This window comes from Carlito syrichta, unplaced genomic scaffold (genome assembly GCF_000164805.1).
Source record: "Carlito syrichta isolate Samal-C Ts95f unplaced genomic scaffold, Tarsius_syrichta-2.0.1 Scaffold309858, whole genome shotgun sequence".
Classification (NCBI taxonomy): Eukaryota; Metazoa; Chordata; class Mammalia; order Primates; family Tarsiidae; genus Carlito; species Carlito syrichta.
In genome coordinates this window covers 3,883-27,638 of record NW_007253954.1, presented here as the reverse complement: position 1 = coordinate 27,638, position 23,756 = coordinate 3,883, and the positions used below count along the sequence as shown (strand labels likewise).

The 23,756-nt window shown below is 33.8% G+C and overlaps 1 protein-coding gene across 1 annotated transcript in view; it reads left to right on the top strand.

Annotated features, from left to right (window-relative positions):
* LOC103270545 (leucine-rich repeat-containing protein 9) overlaps window positions 1–22,790 on the top strand; it is a gene marked incomplete at its 3' end in the record, with an annotated part of 78,686 nt that extends 55,896 nt beyond the window's left edge. The window contains exons 17-23 of the mRNA XM_008068064.2: window positions 3,569–3,688; window positions 12,206–12,397; window positions 13,651–13,776; window positions 16,252–16,386; window positions 17,915–18,092; window positions 21,088–21,308; window positions 22,668–22,790. Coding sequence (XP_008066255.1) covers window positions 3,569–3,688; window positions 12,206–12,397; window positions 13,651–13,776; window positions 16,252–16,386; window positions 17,915–18,092; window positions 21,088–21,308; window positions 22,668–22,790 — 1,095 coding nt within the window. The remainder of the gene's footprint in view (window positions 1–3,568; window positions 3,689–12,205; window positions 12,398–13,650; window positions 13,777–16,251; window positions 16,387–17,914; window positions 18,093–21,087; window positions 21,309–22,667) is intronic.
* Window positions 22,791–23,756: the final 966 nt, after the last annotated feature.

Here is a 23,756-nt window from a genome sequence, read left to right as displayed (position 1 = left end):
CATGGCAAGAGGGCAGAAGCAAGAGAGCCAGAGAGAGTTCATTTGATAACAAATTCACTCCAAAGATAACAGACCACTCTTGTGATGGTGACATCAATCCATTTATGAGGGGAGAGGGATTAAGTTTCCAACACATGAACTTTTGAGACATATTCAAACTATAGCACCAATATACATAAAATACTGTCATGTTAATATGATAGAATATGAATTTTCATTAAAAGAGGTTATTTCATACTAAGTCTTTGAATTCTGGAAAATATTTTACAATCTTAGCACATCTCAGTTAAGACTAGCCACATTCCAAGCCACTTGAGGTAGACTTCCAGTTAGCACATAAGTTTCAAATCAGTTTCTAGATTAATTAACATAGAATATGGAAGCTTTATAGTTACAAAATGAATCAACAGAATTTGAGTTGCTTATTGAAGCAACTTACTTTGTGCTGAAGCAATTCTACTGAGATGTTAAGCCTACTTTCATATCTGACTTTCAGATACATTCATTTTAGATCTGCTGCTACTTCTCTATCCAGACTAGCATAATCTATGACCTAGATTACAACCCCAGCCTTCTAACCAGACTCTCTAACTCTTCCATTGCAATATTGCACAATTCCAGAAGGCAGCATTCATATTATTATATCCTGTTAATGTGCCCTTTGGATGCTATTTATTATATAACTGACTAGAACTCAATACAAGGTAGGGAGGGGGAGTTATGGGTAGGGTGCCTCCTAGGGCTGTGCAACACAAAGCCTGTTCTGTTTCAATAATTGTGCTTTATAGTGATTACAGGAGGCATCTTCTGGTTGACAGTACTGATAAATTATTATTTCTGCACTGTAATGTCAAGATTTAATATTCGAGTAATACATTTTTTGGTAAAGCTTTAGTAAGGAGATGTTTAAAAAATAATGTGTTCTGATAGAATTGAGCATCCACACAATATGTATTGCTTTAAATTTAAAGGGATTAAATAAAAGTAAAAAGCCAGCACTAGAAAGTAGGTCTTTTGAGTATCTTTTTTGTAAAACAAAACAAAAAAGAGGAGAATAAGACTTCACAATATCTTGGCCTGCTTGTGACCCCTATCTGACTTAGCATTAATTTGCTCATACCGCCGGGCTTGGTGGCTCAGCCTGTAATCCCGTGCTTTGGGAGGCTGAGATGAGTGGATTGCCTGAGCCCGCGGGTCGAGATCCGCCTGGGCAACTTGGCAAGACCTCATCTCTACAATAAATCAAAAAATTAGCCGGGCGTGGTAGCACTTGCCTATAGTTCCAGCTACTTGGAAGGCTGAGGCGGAAGGATTGCTGGAGCCCAGCAGGTCGAGGCTGCGGTGACCGGGAGCATGGCATTGCACTCCTGTCTGGGCGTCAGAGTGAGACTCCAACTAAAAAAACAACAACAAAACAACAACAACAACAAAAATTTGCTCATACCCCTAACATATGAATAGAGAGGATTTTTCACCTTAAATTTATGTATGCTACTTAAAAGCCAGCAAACTTTCTAGGACTTCTAGTAAGAATGCTAGATATTATGACAAGAATATTTAGATATCACAGCCTCTGTTCTCCTTCCTTTGTGTTGTTACTATGAGAGAAATATATTCCTCTTATTTTCTTTTCAGTCTTTCCCACTAAATTATTATAAGAAATCTATAAAAATAAATAAATAAATAAATAAATAAATAAATAAAATAGAAATAAAGCCCCTTGGGATATGTAATATATAATTTTATGTTCTCTTATATCACAATTAAATACTAAAAATTAGAGCTTTTACATTGCTTTATTCACCTAGAATTTACTGAGAATTTGTTATGTCTTAGTGAATGAGGTAAGTATTGAGGGTTCAGAATGAACAGATTATTTTCCCTGCCTTAAGAACATCAGTTTAGTGGAGGAGGTATGTACGTAGACAAATGTAGGTGACACAAGGTAGGGCTATTTTTCATTCCTTGTGGCATGTAGGAAGCTTAGAGTAGCTGGGAGAGCTTTATAGAGAAAGGTGAGTTTTGAGTGGATTTTTGAAGGATATGAGAATTTTAGTTTACATCTCCTAGACAGAAAAAATTATTGGTAGGCACATGGTCTTAGAAGATCTGGTATCTTCAGGGAACATTGAGAAATTTGCTATGACTGGGATATAGGATTATGATGGTGGAAAGCAAAGGTGTAGATTGGAATTCAAGGAAGATGCATGAAGCTGAGGATGGAAGAGTAGGAGGTTGTAGACAAATAGAATGGATTTCAGAAGGCAAACTTAAAAGTTTAGATTCTTTAAGGAACAGACTTTGTTTCTAAAGACCCTATGTTTGACAACTTGTGAATGGATTTAACTGAAGTCAGACTGGTATATACAAATCCAGTAGAAAACTATTGCTGTAGTCCAAAGGAGAAATAATAGTTTGTACTACAGCACTGGTAGTGGTGATGTGATGGTACAGCTGGCTTGAGAAATATTTCTATAATCAAATGTATAAGGAAAAAAGAGGAAGAGGGTCATAAACAATATGTTAGATAGATAGTAAAAGTCTTAATCAAACATAAAGGAGAAATGATTAATTCATTTGTGGATGTGTTATAAGGTATCTGTAGAATCTATCATGGATGATACCCATATGTGGCTTGTAAAATAACTAGTCTGCATAAGTTGGCCCTTTTAAACAAATTTAGCTAATTTTGACAGCTATTAGACAATTTTTTCTCCTTTTCAGGAATTTAGTTATGTCCACAGTATAAAGTATAAGATGGTAGTGCTGAGTGAAGAGGTCTAGGAGACCTGATTTTATCATGATAATACTCATTTGTTGTGAATACCGTAGTTAATTCCATTAATATATTTTCTTGTTCCATTGTTTATTTTGCAAGCTACACTTAACTATACAGTCACTCACAATGGTGTGATGTAAAGACAGAAAAGTATGTAGGCATCAGAATCTCCCCTGAATATATATTTGTAATAATGCTAGCTTTTATATAGGCCAGGATGAAATGGTCAGGGAAAGTCTGGGTCAAATTCTGATTTAGACTTTGTCTTAGACAATCTCCCACTTCCTTCTCTGATTTTCGGTCCTCCTACTTCAGCACCCTTGAACTTCGTCCTTGGTCCAGTGCCCTCATAGGTTTTCCTGCAGTCATAATGTATTCTTGCCGTCTTCTCCTGTGAGATAGCCTATCTGATTCTCCAAATATTTAGTGCTTATATTGTCCACTTATTGGCCTGAGAAATAGATTTACCCGTTAAATATCTTAACATATATTTAACTATTTTCTAAAAAGAATTTCATGCCAATTACTGATAAACTTAGACCAGGTGGGAAATCATTTTATTCAAAAACCAGGCCTAGTGATACTAGCACAATCTATTTTTATCTTTTAACATAATAAATTAGACTATTTTTTCTTACTGGTACCCTCTTAATGTTATTTATAATAACTGCATTCTTATTTTGCATTTTATTGGCTCAAGTAATTGTTCTAAACATTTTAGATATCACACGTCAGTATAATGTCTAATATAATGTTTTATTTTTAAATTTATGTGTTATTTTACTTCAGAGTCTGAATCTACATGGAAACAGTTTGAGTAAATTGAGAGAGCTCTCCAAGTTAACGGGACTTCGAAAACTGAATATTAGCTTTAATGAATTTACTTCTTTAGATGATGTATACCACTTGGTAAGAACTGTGCTTTTGAAATCTAAAAAAGTCAAACTCATAGAAAAAGAAAATAGAAGAGTGGTTGTCAGGACCTAGGGAGTAGGAGGATTGGGAGATGTTGGTCAAAGGGTGCAAATTTTTCAGTTGTAAAATAAACAAGTTCTGGGTATCAAATTTACAGCAAGAGTGGTAATTAAACTGTCAATAGATTTTACTGTGGTAATCATTACACAAATATACATATATTGAATCATCATGTTGTACACCTTGAATATATTCAAACTTAATCTGCCAGTTTAATATTTTAAAAAATTTTTGGTGCAGCAAAAAAAAAAACAACAACAAACACATAAAGTCAAAGGACAAATGATACATTGGAATAAATATTTGAAGAAAATAACTATCCTTTCGAAAATATTTAAGTAAAATGAAATAACTAATTAATGGATACATTATCTTTATAATTATGCTTCATATATAACATATGCAAGATTATACAATCCAAATCAGGAATAAAGCTTACATATATTATATTATACTTTCTGTAAAACAGGTTTTAGATTTAGCTTTTGTTTGCAAACCAGATATACATCTGTGATTGTATCTGACTTCCAGCTACTTTAAAATAAATATACTAAAATAAACTACTCAGACTTGCTTTAAAAATGGTAAGCATCCTTTACATTTTCTTCTGCTCTTGCTTGCCCACTCTTCTTTTTTTTTTCTTTTTCTTGAGTCCCTATTTCTTCTTCATTTTCTAGTTGACCACTTCACATCGAACACAGTTGGTTCTTCCCATCTGCTCATTCAGGTTGATGCTTCTCTTTCTCTCTGCTTTGTCCTTTTTACTTGAATGTCTCATGCAGAGATCTTGTTTGACTTGTATTTATCTTCTCATATGTCATAGGGACAATGCAATAGTGCACATGCACACGTAGGCATGGATCTTGTTGACTTTTGTTGTTCATGTTACATTTTATATAATAGAAATTATTATATAGACTTCAGAATTTTAACCTAGGATCCCCTGTTTACATGGGTCCCAGGTCAACTACATACCTTTTCAGAATATTTCTTCATTCTCAACTCTTAGTCTCTGCTCTGCACTGCCTCTTCCATTGTAGTGGAAGCTGTTTCTTTTGGTTACTGCCTTGGGTTTTACTAGTAAAACCTTTTCCTTGTTTCTTTTGGTAGACCCAAACCCTTGTAAGTAAATAGAATTCCTGATAGTCTGGATTCAGTATGCCGTTGAAGAAAAAAAGTAGTTTGAAAGAGGTCCCAGGTCTGTATGTAAATTGTGGGCATTTTTTAACTTAATTTTTTTCTAATTATTTGCTAGCAGTTCCAAAGGTTATGACAGTCATTATAATTTTGCTTAGGCACAAATTTAAATAGTAAACTCTAAATTTAAACAGCACACTTATAGTGAGTAAGCTTAGCTAACCACTCAGCAATTATTTTGTAATGTGGCTTTGTTCTCTTTTAATATAAAAATTACACTCATTATCACAGCCTCACAGCATATTTGCTGGGTGAATATTACTACGGTCATTTTACAGATAAGGAAACTGGGTAAATTTTATACTCAAGTGGTATTTTCAAATTTTACAACTAGCACAGGTGACTAGATACAGACCTTTCAAATGTCAAGTATCTGTTGTGTGTCTCTAAAAATGACTGTATGCATGTTAGAGATAGCCAGAAAGAGGAGATACTCTACATAAGGTAAATGTGTATTTTTAATCATTTTATTGTAAAAATAAAACAAAGATACAGAACACCACATACTACAAACATAGAGCTTAGTATGTCAATGTAAGGTAAACTTGCTTGTAACAACACCCAGATCAAGAAATAGAACTTTACCACATAGGACCCCTTCTAAATGTGTCCCATTCCTTTCTCTCTCCATAGGAACTCATTATTCCTGCTGGGGGAGGCAGGGCACACGTCATCAGCAAAGGTACATGCATAATGAACATTTATATACCTAACTCTGAATTGTACCCCACATCTTTGAAACACAAAGAAAAAAAATTATTATTCTGACCTCTACAGTAATCTTCTCCTTGGATTATTTTCCTTACAGTTCTGTCACCCAAGTGTGTATCCCTAGCACAAGAGTTTGGTTTTGCCATTTTAAAAAATGTACTGTATTTTTGTTGTTGTTGGCAACCAGTTACTTTATTTGAAATAGCTGATTATTATTACAGAGAAAGTTTACATGTATTAAAAAAATAGGAAATGTAGGCCAACAACAACAAAACATGTTTATACCACTCAGAAATCACCATTAATGAACACCTTTGTACTGTGTCTTTTAAGTCTCTTTTCATTTATAAAATTTTCATCCATTTCCCATAGTTTACCTCTAGAAATACTTGAGTCTTTTGGCCCAAAGATTTTCCCACAGCCTAGCCTGCTGATTTTCTTACTTAACATACAACCTTACATGCCTTCCATCTTCCATATTTCCTGCAAATTAGTAAGTGGATCCAGAGATTACATCAGACCCAGGTTTTGTTCCTCTGGCAAGGCTAACATTTGACAGGACTGCAGGAGACACACAATATATGGTTTCATTTTTATGATGCCAGAAGAATTATTACTTAATATCCATATTATTAATTCATTGGAGATTACAAAATGTGATATTCTGCTAATTTTTTTCATTTATTAGTTGGAATACTTTTAGAAATAGGCATTTCTCCTTATCTATTATTTCATTACCCAGTGGCAACATTCATATAGAAAAAACAGAATAGATGCTTGATTATCTTTATCTATCAATTTTTTAAATAATGAATTGGTCTCTATCATTTCCCAAAGGTGATCAATTCTTTTTTGTTTTAATATCATTATGAATGCAGAGATTTACACATATTTGATTATATGCACTACACTACAATTATTAGTATGGTTAAAGCTCAAATTGTCTCATCCTTAGCCAGCGGGATCATATTCAAGTTAGCTCCTTTTGTAATGACTCTAGTGGTCTTTGATACCTTCTTTGACAAACTATTTCATACATGTCTTATATATTTTCTGTTGCTGACATGAGATCAGCCATTTCTTCAAGGAACCATGTTTTCATTTAGAGAGAAGTGGTATTTCAGGACCACAATCCAGATCCGGATTGGTCATCATTTCTAGGTCTTTTTACTAGACAGACCTTGCAAGTGTGTGTGTGTGTGTGTGTGTGTGTGTGTGTGTGTGTGTTTTATAACTAAAAATAACTTCATGAATTCATTTTGATACTTTCTATTCAGATTCAAGACTACAAAGCTTTTAACATCTTATTTACATCTATACTATTTTTCTCAAACCAAGAATCTTGACTCTCTACAAGATGTTAGAGTTAGAATATAAAAAGTTATTTTATCACCTGTTTATACACAGAGTCTCAAAATGACATTACTTATAATCTCACCAATTTTACTTACTGGAAAGATTTTTGAAAAATTTTGTGTATGTTCTTCCCCATTTTAAAAATAATTAAAATAATTATATTGCGTCTACATTGTCACAGCATTGAGCCTTATATGCTGTACACTCTCCCTTTTAATTAGTCATGTTTATTGAATTCTCATCACCAGTCCCTATGTTGATATCTATAAATATTTTGATTGAAATATATTTTATTATGTTTTTTTAGAAAAGGCTTATGTTAACAGTGTTCCTTCAGATATTGCATGTTAATAACAGTTTGGCTATGTCCTTTACACTTGAAAGGCAGTTTTTCTAGATACAAAATCATTGGCTCACAATTTTCTTTTTTAAAGCATCTTACATGTTACTTTATTTTCTTCTGTCACAGGGTGTTGCTGTAGAAAAGTCTAATGAGAGTGAGAGAATCACTAACTTTTTTTCTTCTAGGTGACCAAATAACTTTTTTTGGTTTTCCTTGAAGTCTCAAATTGTACTAGAATTTGTCTTGGTGTTGGTTGTTATGGGTTGATATTTCAGATTCACAATATGATCTTCTAAAGTATAGTTTGAAATCATTTTTTTCTTTTAGGAAAGTTGTTTTGAGTAGGAAGTTTTTAGCAATTTTTTTGTTTCCCTGCTTTCGTTTTCTTTTACAAGGACTCCCATTATCCATATGTAGAATCTTTTTTTAATCTCTCTTTGATATTTGTACCTTTCTCTTGAATCTTTTTTCTCTTCATTTATATCTCATTTTTTGTTGTTTTATCCACCTTGTATTTCTCTTAGAGCATTATTTTTATGTTTATCCACTCTTTTTAATATTTTTTCCTTCTTACTAATCAAAAGCAAACTTGAGTAAGTTGTATCTTTTCTCTCTCGTGTTTGACTAATTTAGCCTTTATTTCTTCTTTTTTCTTTTTCATTTTTTTTATAATAAAATTTTTTATTATGATATTGTGGGGTACAGTTAAGGGTTAGGTATACAAATATGCTTCGTTCAGGCATCCTTGTTGATAAGAGGTGTCTCCCATTCTTTTTTATTTCAAAGATGTGGGGTACAATTCAGGAGTAGGTACATAAGTGATCTTCATACAGGTAAAGTTTGGGCCTTCCTTTGGTCTCCACTTCACCTGGTTTTAGATCAGGTAGTTATTGATGTTATGTGCCCCCTCTCCCTCCCCTGGCAGTGTCTCCCTACTGCCAATCCCTTTCTTATAGTATTATGATAAATGTCAGGGTTCACTTATGAGTGAGTACATGTGGTACTCAGATCTTTGTTTCTGTGATAGATCATTGAATATTATAGACTCTGAATCCATTCAAGTTACTGTTAAGTCCATAATTTTGTCTTTCATTATGGCTGCAGAATATTTCATCATGTATATATACCACTTTTTAAAATCCAGTCCACTTTCGATGAGTAGCACGAATGGTTCCATATTTTTGCTATTGTGAATAATGCTGTAATAAATATGCATGTGCATGTATCTTTTTTGTAGAGTGATTTGAGTTCCTCCAGGTATATTCCCAGAAGGTGGTATGGAAGGTCGATTGTATTTATTTATTTATTTTAAAGATGTGGGTTACAATTCAGGATTAGGTATACAAGTGGTTATCATACAGGTAAAATTTGGGCCTCCATTTGTTCCCACTTCACTCGTTTGATCAAGTACCCTTATTGATGTTGTGTCCCTCCCAGAAAGTCGATTTTTGGATCTTTTAGGAATTGCCACACTGTTTTCCACAGAGGTTGTACTAATTTACATTCCCACCAACAGTATAGAAGTGATCCCTTTTCCCCACATCCTCTCCAGCATCTGTTGTATTTTGAGTTATTGATGATGACCATGATGACTGGAGTTAGGTGGTATCTCAGGGTGGTTTTAATTAGCATTTCTTTGATTAGTGAGGCTGAGCATTTTTTTCATGTATCTGTTGACTGCTTGTATATCTTCTTCTGAGAAGTGTCTGTTCATATCTTTTGCCCACTTTTTAATAGAGTTGTCTGTTTTTTTTTTCCTTTCAGCACATTTGAGTTCCTTGTAGATCTTAAATGTCAAGCCTTTGTCAGATATACAGTTGGCAAATATTTTTTCCCATTCTGTGGACTGTCTCCCCACTGTTTTGATGGTTTCTTTTGCTTTGTAGAAGCTTTTCAGTTTGACGAGGTCCCACGTGTCTATCTTATCTCTTATGGCATGAGAATCTGGGGTTTTGATCAGGAAATAATTTTATGAATTATTTTATTATTTTATTTCAGTGTTTTCTGGGGTTTTTTTCACTCTACTTCTGGTTTTTCTAGTTCAAATTTATGTTGTTATTTTATGTCATATCATTCTTAACATCTTTTTGCTTGTTTTGAAATGGTATGTTAATAGTCACAATATGTTTCTTGAGTATACCTTTCTGGTGTACTTTTATTGCTGTCAGTAGTATTAGTCGTTGTCTCTGTCTCTGTCTCTCTCTCTCTCTCTCTCTCTCTCTCTCTCTCTCTCTCTCCCTTCCTCTCTCTAGCTTTGTCTTGGATTTGAACTCATATCTTTCTGCCACTCATTTTTAAAATTTTTTTTATTATAGAGATGTGGGGTACAAGTAAAGGTTAACTACACAAGTAGGCTGTATGCAGGTAAAGTTTGGGCCTCCATCTGGCTCTCACTTCCCCTGGCTTAGGACCAGGTATCCTTTGTGTTATTATGTGCTCCTCCCCCTTCCTTTCCTGGCAGTGCCCAGTGACTGCAGCTTCCTCCCTTGTGTTAATGTGACTAGAGTTCGGGGCCCACTTATTAGTGAGACCATGCAGTATTCAGTTCTTTGTTTCTGTGATAGATCACTAAGTATGATGGTCTCCAACTCCTTCCAGTTTGCTGCGAAGTTCATGATTTTGTCCTTCTTTATGGCTGTGTAGTACTCCATCATGTATATGTACCACATTTTCTTTATCCAGTTCACTTTTAATGGGCAGTAGGGTTGGTCCATGTTTTTGTTATTGTGAATAGTGCAGCTGTAAACATGTATGTGCTGGTGTCTTTTTTGGGGACTACAATTTATGTTCCTCCAGGTATATATATTCCCAGGAGATGCATTGCTGAATCATATGGAAGTCAGTTTTTAGTTATTTTAGGGATCACTGCTTTCCACAGAGGTTTTACTAGCCTGCACTTTGGATGGGTTAATCATCGTGAAGCCAGCAAAGGTCTCTCTGAGTGCACAGATTCCAGAAAACCATGGCAGGCATGGAATTCCAGACACCTCATCCCCCACCCTGCACCAACAGTTCATTTTAACTGACAGAATATTATTTGTATTTTAAAAACATGTTCAGCCGGGCTCGGTGGCTCAGCCTGTAATCCCGCGCCTTTGGGAGGCTGAGGTGAGTGGATTACCCTCGCCCGCGGGTTCGAGACCCGCCTGGGCAGTGAGACCTCATCTCTACAATAAATAAAAAAAAACTCAGCTGGGCGTGGTGGCGCATGCCTGTAATTCCAGCTACTTGGAAGGCTGAGGCGGAAGGATCGCCGGAGCCCAGCAGGTCGAGGCTGCGGTGGCTGGGAGCAGCCACTGCACTCCAGTCTGGGCAACCGAGGGAGACTCCAACTCAAAAAATAAATAAATAAATAAATAAAATAAAATAAAATAAAAACATGTTATAGAATATTTTCTTCAAGTTCTCTTTATCTTTTCTTAGTTTTGGGTCTGGGTATATATTAAGTTGATGCATAAGTTTGTAGGGTTTGTTTTTGATATGGTGACACTGTGGTGTTGGGCGTTTGTTTATTGTTTGTTATTTGGAGTGACAATGTTGTGCCTGTGAATACGCCTTGCATTTTGTAGATTTGAAGAAAGTTAGTTCTATTTGTGGGCTAAAGAAGATGGAGTGTCAAGTGGAAAAAACCTAACACTTCCAACATATTCTTCTGTTTGAGTTTAACAGAGGAGTGAAGGCAGTGGAGGCAGCTCAAAGTATTTGTGCCATATATAGGGAGAATGTCACCAGGGAAAGCAGGGCAAGAAGATTCTTTTGTCATTTCAAAGAGAACTACTTTGACCTGAGTGATTCTCCACATTCAGGAAGACCATCGGGCTTTGATAAAGACTGTTTAAACACTTTAATCCATGATGATCCATGTCAGTCAGCCTGAGCATTGGCAGATGTGATGAACTGTATCCAGTCAACCACTGTGCAACATTTACGGTCCAAGGGCAAGCGAAAAACTTCCTTGAAATCTATTTGGCAATATTTATTAAGAGTCTTAACAATATGGAAATTCTTAGAACCAGTAATCCTTTTTCTAAAAACCTGATCTTAAAAATATTTGAGTTGCAGTTAAAGTATAATGCTTATGGATGTTCGTTGCTGTGTTGCCGACAATTAGAAACATAAAGGTCCACAGTAAAATGTTTAAAACAATTATAATAAACCACACATTAGACTATTATCTAGTCATGAAAAATCATTTTGGAGGATATTTGATAATGAAAATGTCAAAAAGGATACAAAATTCTGTGCATCTGTTTTATATAAGAAAAAATGCATGTAATAAAAACAACATTTTAAGTGGTTCTTTCTGAGCAATACAATTATATATGCTTTCTATTTTTTCTTTTCATTTATTTACTATATTTTACACATTTCCAACAAGGAATATGTATTACTTTTATGACAAAAACTATTAAAAATTGTGTACCTTTTAAAAAGAAAAATATAGTATTGAATCAATAGGTTTAGTTTCTACCTCTGAAGTTGAGTGTTTTTAAACCAGGATATGGGGTCAAGTGTATAAACCAGAAACCTATATATTAAAAATTACATTTCTTGTTTATTGGGGGAAAATCATCTTGCCAGTTTCTTTGTGTCTTCTCTCCTGTGAAAACAAATACTGCCACCCTATGTTACAAAGGTAAAATATGAATTAAGAGAGAATTGCTATCATGAAATACTTGTAGCTCTTTGGGCAAATACATATGTTGATACTACTATTGCAATATAACTACTGTTTAGGTTTGCTGTGATGGTTACCAGAAAGTATTTAGAGAACCATAGGGAAAATATTTTGTAAGTACAAATTATAATTATCTTAGCAGCATTTCTGTGTCTATGTGTTGCAGTATAATCTTGAATATTTGGATGCAAGCCATAACCATGTGATAACCCTTGAGGGATTTAGAGGGCTGATGAAACTGAAGCACTTAGACTTGAGCTGGAATCAACTGAAAAAATCTGGCGATGAAATAAACATGTTATGCAAACACACCACAAGCCTTCTCACTCTTGATATTCAACATAATCCATGGCAAAAGGTATGCAACAGATTTGTTTATAAAAAAGCAAACATTTATTTTAAGGCCATTTTCATACTATTTTACTCTTCAATAATAGCCAGAAATAGGCAAACTGTTTGTGTTTTTCTAGACTTCTTTTAAATCTTTCATAAATTGGATTAATGTAGTGATGAAATAAATCAAGCGTTGCTAAAAGAAAAGACTATAATTTCAAATCAGATTTTTTTTGTAACTTCTAATGGTTTGAGAACATTATTTCTTTGCATGATTGATGTCATTGCCATTTGCAAACTTCTGGGGAATTTATATAGGTCAGTGTGCCAGAATCCTACTTTAATGAGGCGTAGGAGCCAAGAACAATATAATGCAGTAGGAGACGCATACTATAAAGTAGGAAACAATTTGACTTATAATAAATCCTAATTGGTGGTTGAGAAACATGTGTTACAATTTTACTTTGCATTGTGCAGTGTTCTCTGTTTTAAGTACAGAAATCACCTCCCTTCATACATTTGAATTATAAAGTCTAAAAAGACTGTTATAAAAAGAAATTTTTTAAACATTATTTTTTCTCATCGCAAAATATGTAGATTAGTGTTAAGTAATTTCCACATTTACCGACTATATTTAAGCATATCTTCAAGTATTTAAAATAAGTCCCAAGTTTATAATTTCAAGAATCTTCTTTTCTCTGTCTTTAAAATATTTATATAAGGCTCTGTTCATCATTTTTAAATGGAGCTGGCGCATGATTTGTTCTATTAAATTGGCCATATTTCTAAGTTTATATTATTTTGTTTCTTTTTTACTCAGTAAAATTGAAGAATATTTTTCTTTTGCCAAAGCATACTTCCTGGATAATCACAATTCAACTATCTCCCTGTTGCCAGATTGGATTGCCAGGGCTAAAGAGCCATACTGAATCACATATGGGGATCACTAACTTATTGTTGATCTAGATAAAGACGTCACTACAGTTGTTCTTTTAACAGTTTTCATCATAGTCACTTTCAACAGCTTATGCAATTTCCCCCCTTCACCAGATTAATTAGAAATCTATAAAACAGATTCTTTTTAGATTAATTCTTAAGTATAATTTTATTTAAACTATTATTTAAATAATTAAGTTATACCTGTCTTTATATATATATAAAATAAAGAAGGAGATGCATAAATTTGAATTTAATGGAAAGGAATGAAAAAGCACTCATTTCCATGCCATAATATATGTAATATTTTGTGAATATTAACTTTTTTCTATTTTTCCGAAGCCAGCCACGTTGAGACTGAGTGTTATTGCCAGATTAAAATCTCTTACACACTTAAATGGACTCCGCATTTCTGAAGAGGAAGTAACAGCAGCTATGAAATTTATTACTGGAACAAGGATTACTCAGGTCGAATTTTACTGTTTAATATTTCTTGTGTTCTTTAGAACATATAAATAATGTTTTCCATACTCTTTTTCTATCATTAAGATTTTGTATTCCCTCTTAGCATGTTAATAAAAATTAATATATAGGAGTCATACACTTGATTTTTTTCTGTTTAAATATACTCCATTTAAATACCAACCAGTGATATGAATTATTTTGATTCATCCCTAAACATTACCCTAAAAATATCTCTAGGGTAACTGTTTTTTTCCTAGTCAACTGAACTCACCAAAGTCCTTTCTAGACCCTACATGAAAATAAGTAACTTTCTGAGGCCTTGCAAAAGCATTCAGTGAATTATCTACTTAGTATTGATGTTGTATGTGTCTGACAAAAACAAAACATATTAACATGGGGGGAGGGGAAACATCTTTATTATCCAGAATAAGGATACTGTACTTTAACCATAGGAGCTTCAACATCCTAACTATATCCACTCTTAGTTATCTAGCTGTTTAATTTTTGTGAGGTATTTGAATATTAATTCCTTAAGCAATGTAATGTTTAATTTTGGATCTATTTAAAACGATGGAAAATTTTTTGATTAAAAAATGTGTTGATAAAAATATAGATAACAGTCTTGAAGAAGAGTTGGGAATTTACCCTAAGAAATCATAGCCTACTAAAATCCTTTAAGACAATGTGGTATTGGTGCAGCATTAGACAAATAGAACAGTGGAACAGAATAAAGACCTAATATAGACCTATTCATCTATGGAAACGTGATAAGTAACAGAGCTGCCTTTTCATATCAGGGAGGTGATTCAGTAAAAGGCACTGGGACAAGTACATGAGGGACTTCACTGTAAAAGGCAAAACCAAAAAAGAAAATTTTTTTTTTCTTTTTTTGGTGTCAAAATCTCACTCTGTCACCCAGGCTGAAGTGCAGTGACTCAATCACAGCTCAATGCAGACTCGACCACCTGGGCTTAGGTGATTCTTTCACCTCAGCCTCCCGAGTATCTGGGGCTATAGGTGTGTGCCATCATACCTGGCTAATTTTGTGCTTTTTGTAGAGACATAAGCTTGCTATGTTGCCTAGGGTGGTCTTTAACTCCTGGGTTCAAGCAATCATCTCACCTTAGTCTCCCAAAGTGCTGGGATTACAAGCATGAACCACCACATCCAGCCAAAAATTTTTTGAAGAAAATAGCCAAGATTATCATTATGATCTTGAATTAGAAGAATTTATTAGGCAAGAAACAAAGAGCATAAACCATAAATGATTGGATTTGTCTACATTAAAATTAATGTCTTTTCCTCAAAGAAAGTAAAAAGACAAACTACGTACTGAGAAGATAAATTTGCAGCACTAGTGACAAAAGATATTCTTTACATATCCAGAATATATAAGAAAAAAAGACAACTAATCAAACAGAAAAATGTGCAAAAGATCTGAACCAACACTTGACTGGAGAGGAAATCAGAACAGTCAATTAACTCAGGAAAAGATGTTCACCATGTTAGTATTCCAGAAAATGGACATTAAAGTCACAATGACCTACCAATTTTGCCAGTTTTATAGACTGGCAAAAACTTTAAAGTCTGACAATATAAAGTTGTAGCAAAGATATGAAGTAAAGGTTATAAAATTAGCACAACCATTTTGGAAAGCAAAAGCTGGAAAAAAATATATATATGTGTGTATATATATATATATAAAACTTAAGGGCATATACGCTAAAGAAACTCTTGCATGTATGTACCAGGAAACATACACAAGAAAATTCATGACAGCAGTGTCTATATTAGCAAAAAATGAATCCACCCCAGTGTTCATTGACAGAGCCATTAAGGGGAAAATTCTATGCAGATTATAGAGTACATGTGAATGAACTACAGCTACAAACAAAAGCACAGATGAATCTCATGAATATGATGCTGAACAAAAAAACAAGTCCTAGAAGAATATTATTCAATTGATATATTTATATAATTATTATATTATTCAATTTGCATCAAGTTCATATAGATGGAAGACTAAATCATATATCTGTTTATGTACACAAACAAGACTATAAAGAAAGCAAGTGAATGGTAGACAAAAAATCGGGGACAGTGGTTGCTTCTAAGGGGAAGGAAGAGAGGAAAGGGCTTAGGATGGGGCCCACAGGGAGTTTTGTGTGTTATTAGTAATACTGTACTTCTTAAACTGGTTTCATGGGTAGATTATATGGGTGTTTGCATTATAATAATCATTTCACAGTCTTATAAGTATTATCTTGTATTGGTTCAGTATTTGCTAAAACAAAAGAGTGAATAATTAAAATGTATCTAGATAATGAAAATATTTTAAGTAAAGGAAATGTTCTTTTAAAATTTATTTATTGGATCACTCATTTTTTCTAGAAAATGATATTTTAAGCTATATCTCAATTAACTCCTGTATGTTGTTTCCTTTACACTTCTTTTTCTTCTTCTTTTAAATTTTATTAGTTATCTCTCTTACGGCATTCTAGTACTAAAGAGGAAAGACCACGGATACTTAGTATATGGCCATCTGCCAAAATTCTGACACAGATTTCAAAGTTAGGGCCACATTCACATCTGAGTGGAAACTGGTACTTGAAGGTAAAGTCTAATTCTATTAAACCTAATATAAAAGCTTAATTTAAATTTATTTTTTAGTCAGCTTTGGTCTGTCTATCATAAAGAGGGCACAGATAGATAAGGGGCAGTAAGCTGGAAAAGATTAATTAAGAGAGGGTTGAGACAGTTCAGATCTAGTGTCTTAGCAAATTTCAAGTATTTAATACAGTATTACTAACTTCAGTCATAGTGTTGTACATTAGCTCTCCAGAACTTACTCATATTGTATAACTGAAGCTTTGTACATCTTGACCAATATCTCCCCATTTCCTGTTGCCCCAAGCCCCTGGCAACTACCATTTTACTTTCTCCTTCTATAAGTTTGACTACTTTAGATTTCACATATAATTGAGATCATGCAGTATTTATTCACAGTGTATACCTATACCAAATCAAGTTGTACGTCTTAATTATATGGAATTTTACATGGTCAATTATACCTCAATAAAATTGGAAAAAAATAAAAGACAATGTTATTATTAGAAAAATAGCAATATAGTAAATGTACTACATTGCAACAAATGAAAATAAAGTACAGAAGTCAGGTTGTGAGTAGTTATATTACAGGGGTTAGGCCTTAACTACAGTCATCATAAATCTGGAGATTTAGGATAAAGGTACACTACAAACTGTAGGGTAGATTCTGATAACATGTCAAAATAGGCAAACTTTCAAGTCTCAGAGCCAGATATCAAGATAAAATGTGGGTGGCAGGGGATCAGGAATACTGGCGAAGGAATAAGGGGAACTGGGCAGAATTCGGCCAAGGGTAAGGGAAAAGGTTGTAGAGCACCAGAAGCTTTTTGGCTACATTAGGTGTCTTTATACCTCTTGCCAAAGATAGAAACTGGACTAGGGGAAACCGGCCCTTGAAAATGGAAGACATTAGTGGCATTATTTTTATGACAGGAGATGTGTGCGCGCGCGCGCACACACACACACATACACACACACACACACACACACACACACACACACACACACACACACACACACACACACACACACACACACACAGCTTTGGTGAAGGCCCAGTAACAACCATGGCTATTCCCACAAAGAGTTCTGGAATTAGAATTGCTCCCAAGTTGGGCTGAGATGGTCAGGCCTTTCTGTCTCTCCATCATTGACTGCGCACCAGTCTGGGAAGGAGCGTGACCTTGGGCAAGGCACTCCCTGCAACTGAGGCAGTCCCGAGAGAGGCTGACAGCTAAAGGCTCTCTGCCAACAGCTCTCCCAGCAGCTGGGACAAATCCTTCACTGCAGTGGGACTGGTACATCACAGTGTCTGTGATACCATATAAGTTCTTCTTGAAGTTATAATCTTGCCAAATTTTACTTTGTTGTAAACTAAGAGCTTCACAATATCTTTAGTTCCTGGAGGAATTCTTTTGATATTTATTTATCACATTTGAATTATTTCATTAGCTTTTATAATATCATAACATTCATTGAATTAATTTACAAGATTCAGAAGTAACATATAATGTAAATGTAAATTATTCTACAGATAACCGCCTTAAATTTAGATGGACAACATCTCTTTGAAATCACAAATTTAGAAAAATTGGAAAATTTGAAATGGGCATCATTTAGCAACAATAACCTCACTAAAATGGAAGGTTTGGGATCCTGTATTAACTTGGAAGAGCTCACATTAGATGGAAACTGCATTTCAAAGATAGAAGGTAAGGTACTTGAGAATGTTGAAGTCTCAAAATAGGAATATCTAAACAACAAAGCAAAAAAATTAATAACACTGAGCACAGTTTCTGAAGAAGAGGATCTCTAGAGAAGTTCCAAGTTTTGTGGCAGAATATTCTAAATACCTACATGAGATAATGCGGTTGTTAATTAGCTAGATTTAACAATTCTACAGTGTATATGCACTTCAAAACACCATGTTGTGCAAGATAAATATGTGTAATATTCTTTGTTGAATTTTAAGAATTAGAGATAAATTAAATAACAAATTAAAATAAACGTTAAAATAAACGAATACCTATTAGTGAAATGTGACTACCATATATGGAGCCCAACAAACTTTCACTTCCTCCGCCTTCTTTCTTTTCTCTCTTGCCAGTTCACAGTCCATAACAAAACCCAGCACATCAAACTAGGTATAATGTGTGTAAAATTGAATAAATAAATGAATGAATGATGTATGCTTTTAAAAAAGATAAAGCAATCTAGTTTATTTTTCAAAATATAGAATTAAGTTTACATTTGGAAGTTTGAAAACTTTAACAAAAATGAAAATTATATTCACTATAGGTTGAAAATAAAATGTACTACATATAACCTTTTATATATAATCCATATACAAGTACAATTAAGCAACTTTAGTAATGTTTAAATAATAATGAGATCATTATAATGCACTTTATTTGACTGTTTAAAGTTCAGTATTGAGTCATATTTTTCTGGATCAGAGAAAATAAAAAATACTTTTTCTCCCTTTCTCCTTCCAAGCTTCTTAGATTCTTCACTTATTTGGATTTATGCTTATCTGCCTCTAAAAATCTAAGCTTAGAAAACATGTTCCAGAATAATCTAAGTTCAATTTTTTCTGACTCCTTCCTAGCTTTATCTTATTCCTACCTTCATTTAATGCTTTGAACTTGGAAAGAAATTGAAAGAAACTTTCCATGACTTGCTAACAACTTTCTCTTATTCTTCCTATCTCCTCAAAGGGGTGACTAACTTCCAGGAATTAAAAAGATTGTGCCCACAGATGTGCACCATTTGATTGAAAATATATTGTGTGTATATATGTGTGTATATATATATATATATATATATATATATGTATATATGTGTGTGTATACACACACAAATATGCATATTTATCTGAAAGTCATACTTATCTGAGTCAAGAGTATTTCTGTATGTGCATTTTGGTAACATAGCTGTGTTGGTCAAAGAGGGAAGGTAAGAATTAGAAATCATGACTGGGAAAGAGACTTAATTTACACCTTATTCACTTTTCAATTGGAATATTTTTAGCATTTGTGTATACTGTTTTTCATAAAATAAAATTTTGATTTCAAAAAATTATATACTTAAAAGTATTAAATATCTTTTAAAAAAACAGCATGTATAACATTTGTTATATTTTATTTTAACACTGTTTCTAAGACTGTCTTGATCATGAGAATTACTTGGGATATTTATTGAATATACAGATTCACAGACCTCTCCTTTGTAGATTTCAGTTGAGTAAACCTGGGGATAGCTTAAGCATCTGTGTGTAAAGCCATCACCAGCCTTCCATTCCCATACAGCTGAGTATTAGTTTTGTTTTGTATATGCAATTTAAGAAACCCATTTCCTTTTCTTTTTCTTTCATAAACCTATTAAAGAGAAGTATCCTCCAATCTATATTTTTCTTATACCTACTTTTCAGTGAAGATAGCTACTCCTCTAAACTTGAACAGAAGTTTATTTTTCTTAGACATGGTTAGGTGTAATAACCATTTAATTATTTTTGTCAGGCTAACTTTATCCTAGCTTGTCCTAGGTTGGTTTACATTGCATAGTCCCACAGTAGGGGCTGGCATGAAAGGAAAGCACAGACAATTATTTGCCAAAAGCTGTAACTGATGATTTTTGAGCATTCTTTCACCCAATTTTTTTTTTTTTTGAGTTGAAGTCTCACTCTGTCGCCCAGACTGGAGTGCAGTGGCCGCTCCCGGCCACCACAGCCTCGACCTGCTGGGGTCCGGCGATCCTTCCACCTCAGCCTTCCAAGTAGCCAGAATTACAGGCATGCGCTACCACGCCCGGCTGATTTTTTTTTTATTTATTGTAGAGATGAGGTCTCGCTGCCCAGGCGGGTCTCGAACCCGCGGGCTCAGGCAATTCACTCACCTCAGCCTCCCAAAGGCGCGGGATTACGGGCTGAGCCACCGAGCCTGGCTTCCACCTAATTTTATAACTCTTTGGAAGTAGATTTCTGTATGTCCATTTTATGGATAAGGAAACTGAGGTCTAGGGTTTACATAAGTTACCTATGTGTCCAAATCTAGTAGTGATACATTTAAAACCAACTATGATTCCAAAGTTCTTATCTTTCAACTATACCATGCCGCCTATAGCTATAAAGTGCCTGCAATAATACATAATGTACATAGGAATGAGACTTTGGTGAGAGGTCCCATTTTCTACATTTCTGTGCTGGATGCTTCTAAGCATACAAAGGTAGAAATAGATGAAATAGTTCTTTTTAATACTGTTAGGAATAACACTTTCCAGAGTGTTGTACTGTAGTTCCTTACTCTTAATATTTTAAGACAAGGGCTGGTGATTATTTCAAGCTTTGTATAGAGTTTTATGCAGTCATGATGGTGAAAATTTTAATTAATGTTATCATTTTAAGGCTTTTTGAAAGAGAAATTCAATATTTTCTACAGAACTCCTTTCTACAGAATATTTTCTTAACACCTTAGAGGAATGACTCCATTTAAAAATTCAAAATTAGAATTAATATATAACATGGGACTTTATACACAAATTATTTCCTTCTGAAACAAAATGAAAAGCAATGATGGATAATGTTATAGAATCCTTATGGTCATTTGAACTTAGCTGTTTGATTAACAATAAAACGACAAGCCAGTTATTTTTTTAAATTAACCTTTTAAAGTTATCTGAATATTTTCTTAAATTTGCTTATTTTTCTAGGAATTTCCAAGCTGACTAAATTAACTCGCCTCAGCATAAATAATAATCTTCTCACTGGTTTGGAAAAGCATACTTTTGATAACATGCTTCATCTTCATTCCCTTTCTCTTCAGAACAACAGAATCACTTCACTGAGTGGTTTACAAAAAACTTATACTCTAGTAGAATTATACATAAGCAATAACTATATTGCTGTCAATCAGGAGATCTACAATTTAAAGGTGATCATCTGGCGTAGTAATGTTTTGTTTTTAAAATATGTTTTGTTTCTTCATACTATGAAAGTAATGCAGGTTCACTGTACAGAAGTTGGAAAATATAGAAAAATAGGAAGAAAATTAAAATAAGAATAGCAAGGTTTATTAAAATATATTTGCATTTAATTTATGTATACAAATACACATATGTATGTATAACCATAGTGTCTCCAATTTGATAACCTTCTGGGACAACTTTTTTTAATACTCAAGTAAAATAATCCAAACCTATTTCTCCTAACTAGAGCCTTCTTCAATATTTTCAAGGATTCCCCAACCAGATTAGGGAAGTAGGATTCTTAAACATTTGCCTGTTCTCAGTATAATTCTTTATTATTTTTCACTTCTCATACCAGTGACTCAAACTTGGTTACCTTTGCTTGATTTTTTTTCCCCAAAGAAATCACTAATCCAAGGCTACTGTGTAGCAGGATTTACTAAAGGTATGAACAAAATGGAAGGTGTCTACAGCACCAAATAGGAGTTTATGTCAAATATAATGTGTGACTTCGCTTTTTGTAAAGTTCAAAGGCCATTTCCTAACACTGACCTCTCCTTCTTCTGATATAATATTGCTAGAATTTTATCTCCCTATAAAAATTTATGTCTATTTCCTGTCTTTCCTTATGTTCAGCTTTCTCCTTATCCTATTCCCCCAACATGACTACCACTTTCAGAGCTACAGAGGCACCCTAATCAACCTCCGCAACAAAATAAACTATTTTACATTATGATACACAGTAGTTTTATGCCCTCTTGTCTTCCTTCCACACCTGCTTAGAACTTTTCCTTCACAACAAAAGCATATCAAAGTGTCTGGTACAATAAGACACCATATATTCCTTAATAGGACAGGGTAGAAAAACCATGCCTTAGGATGAATTCTGCTACTCTCTCAGAAGGCAGAAGCATTTCAGTTTTATCCTTTTTCAAATGACAGTGTCTTTTATTCCTGTTATATCTGTATATACACATACCTACCAGTTGATAGGTCATTCATTATTCCATAAAATAAAGTATATTATCTTAAACATACCAAAGTTCCCTCTTAACCTTTACCACTGATCACTAATACATTTGGCACCAGTATCTCAAAAATGATTCTGATCATATAGCATAAACCATTGAAATACTGGGAAAAATTATACCTTAGTAGTCTGAAAGGAAATCCTTGAACTTAAAAGTGCACTTAAAAGCACTGAAATTCTATGAAATGATAGATAATTCAAATATTAAAATTCAAGAATAGTTCACCTCTTAAAATAACTTGCTGAAGTGCTTTATATACACATATATTAAAATGTTTATGTTTTTAATACCTAGGGTTTGTGCAACTTGGTCATTCTAGACATGTATGGAAACATTATTATATGGAATCAAGAAAACTACCGTTTGTTTGTAATATTTCATCTTCCAGAACTGAAAGCTTTGGATGGAATCTCAATTGTAAGTTGTTTTATAACTCATCGCATTTAGTCTAAGCTGCATATTTACATATCCGTAGGACATAATTGTTTTGAACATTGCTTTATCACTAGCATGATACTCAAATTTACTATGCTTATTTAAATCTAGGTTTCCAAGGGTCATCTTAGATCTGCGTTTTTAAATTTTCCATCTGGCCAATACTTAATTGTATAAATTGAGGTGGAAGGGGAGAGAAAATACTGCTTCTGTTTGGACGCACTAAATTTAATGCTTAAAAAGTAAAGAGCACAATTTCAGGGGACAGGATAGAAAAACCATGTTCTGGAGTCCTACCATCCTCTTGGGCCTAAAAACAGCTTTCTATTTTCTGGAAAAATATACTTGCTAATATTTGAACCAACAAAGGTGGTGTGTCGACATTACTAGTAGGCTGTAAAGAAAAACAGACACAGAACTTAGGACTGAATATGAAAGCAACATTTGTAGATTTGGATTCTATAAAAAACAAGTTCGTGCAGGGCTTCTGATTTCTAGGTAACAGGGCAAATGCATGAAAATGTGCAAAGAATAAGGGTTTTCCTGTGTAATGTTGCCTACCTCCCATCAGAAAATAAACTCATCAAATTTTCTAGAAATTGAAAGATAGTTCATGATTATTTATTGCTCGGAGGTACTCTGAGAAAAATACTACTCCAACATATACAAATTTCCAATCCAACATATACAAATTCCCTAAAATGTTGTACAGTGGTTTTATTTCGTTGTTAGATTTCATTGAGGAATGTTTTTGAAATAGTCTTATGAAACTAGTACTGCATAGACAGTTTTTTTTTCACCTGTGCCAGCTCTAGCGTGTCTTTCTTTTCTATCTTCTTTCTCTAATAAGCTTTGTTTTAAAACTTTATTTTTAAAAAAAGAAGTGAAGAATAGAAGCAAGATGGCGATGGCATAGGTGAACTGGTGAGATTCTCTGAACGTGAGTTC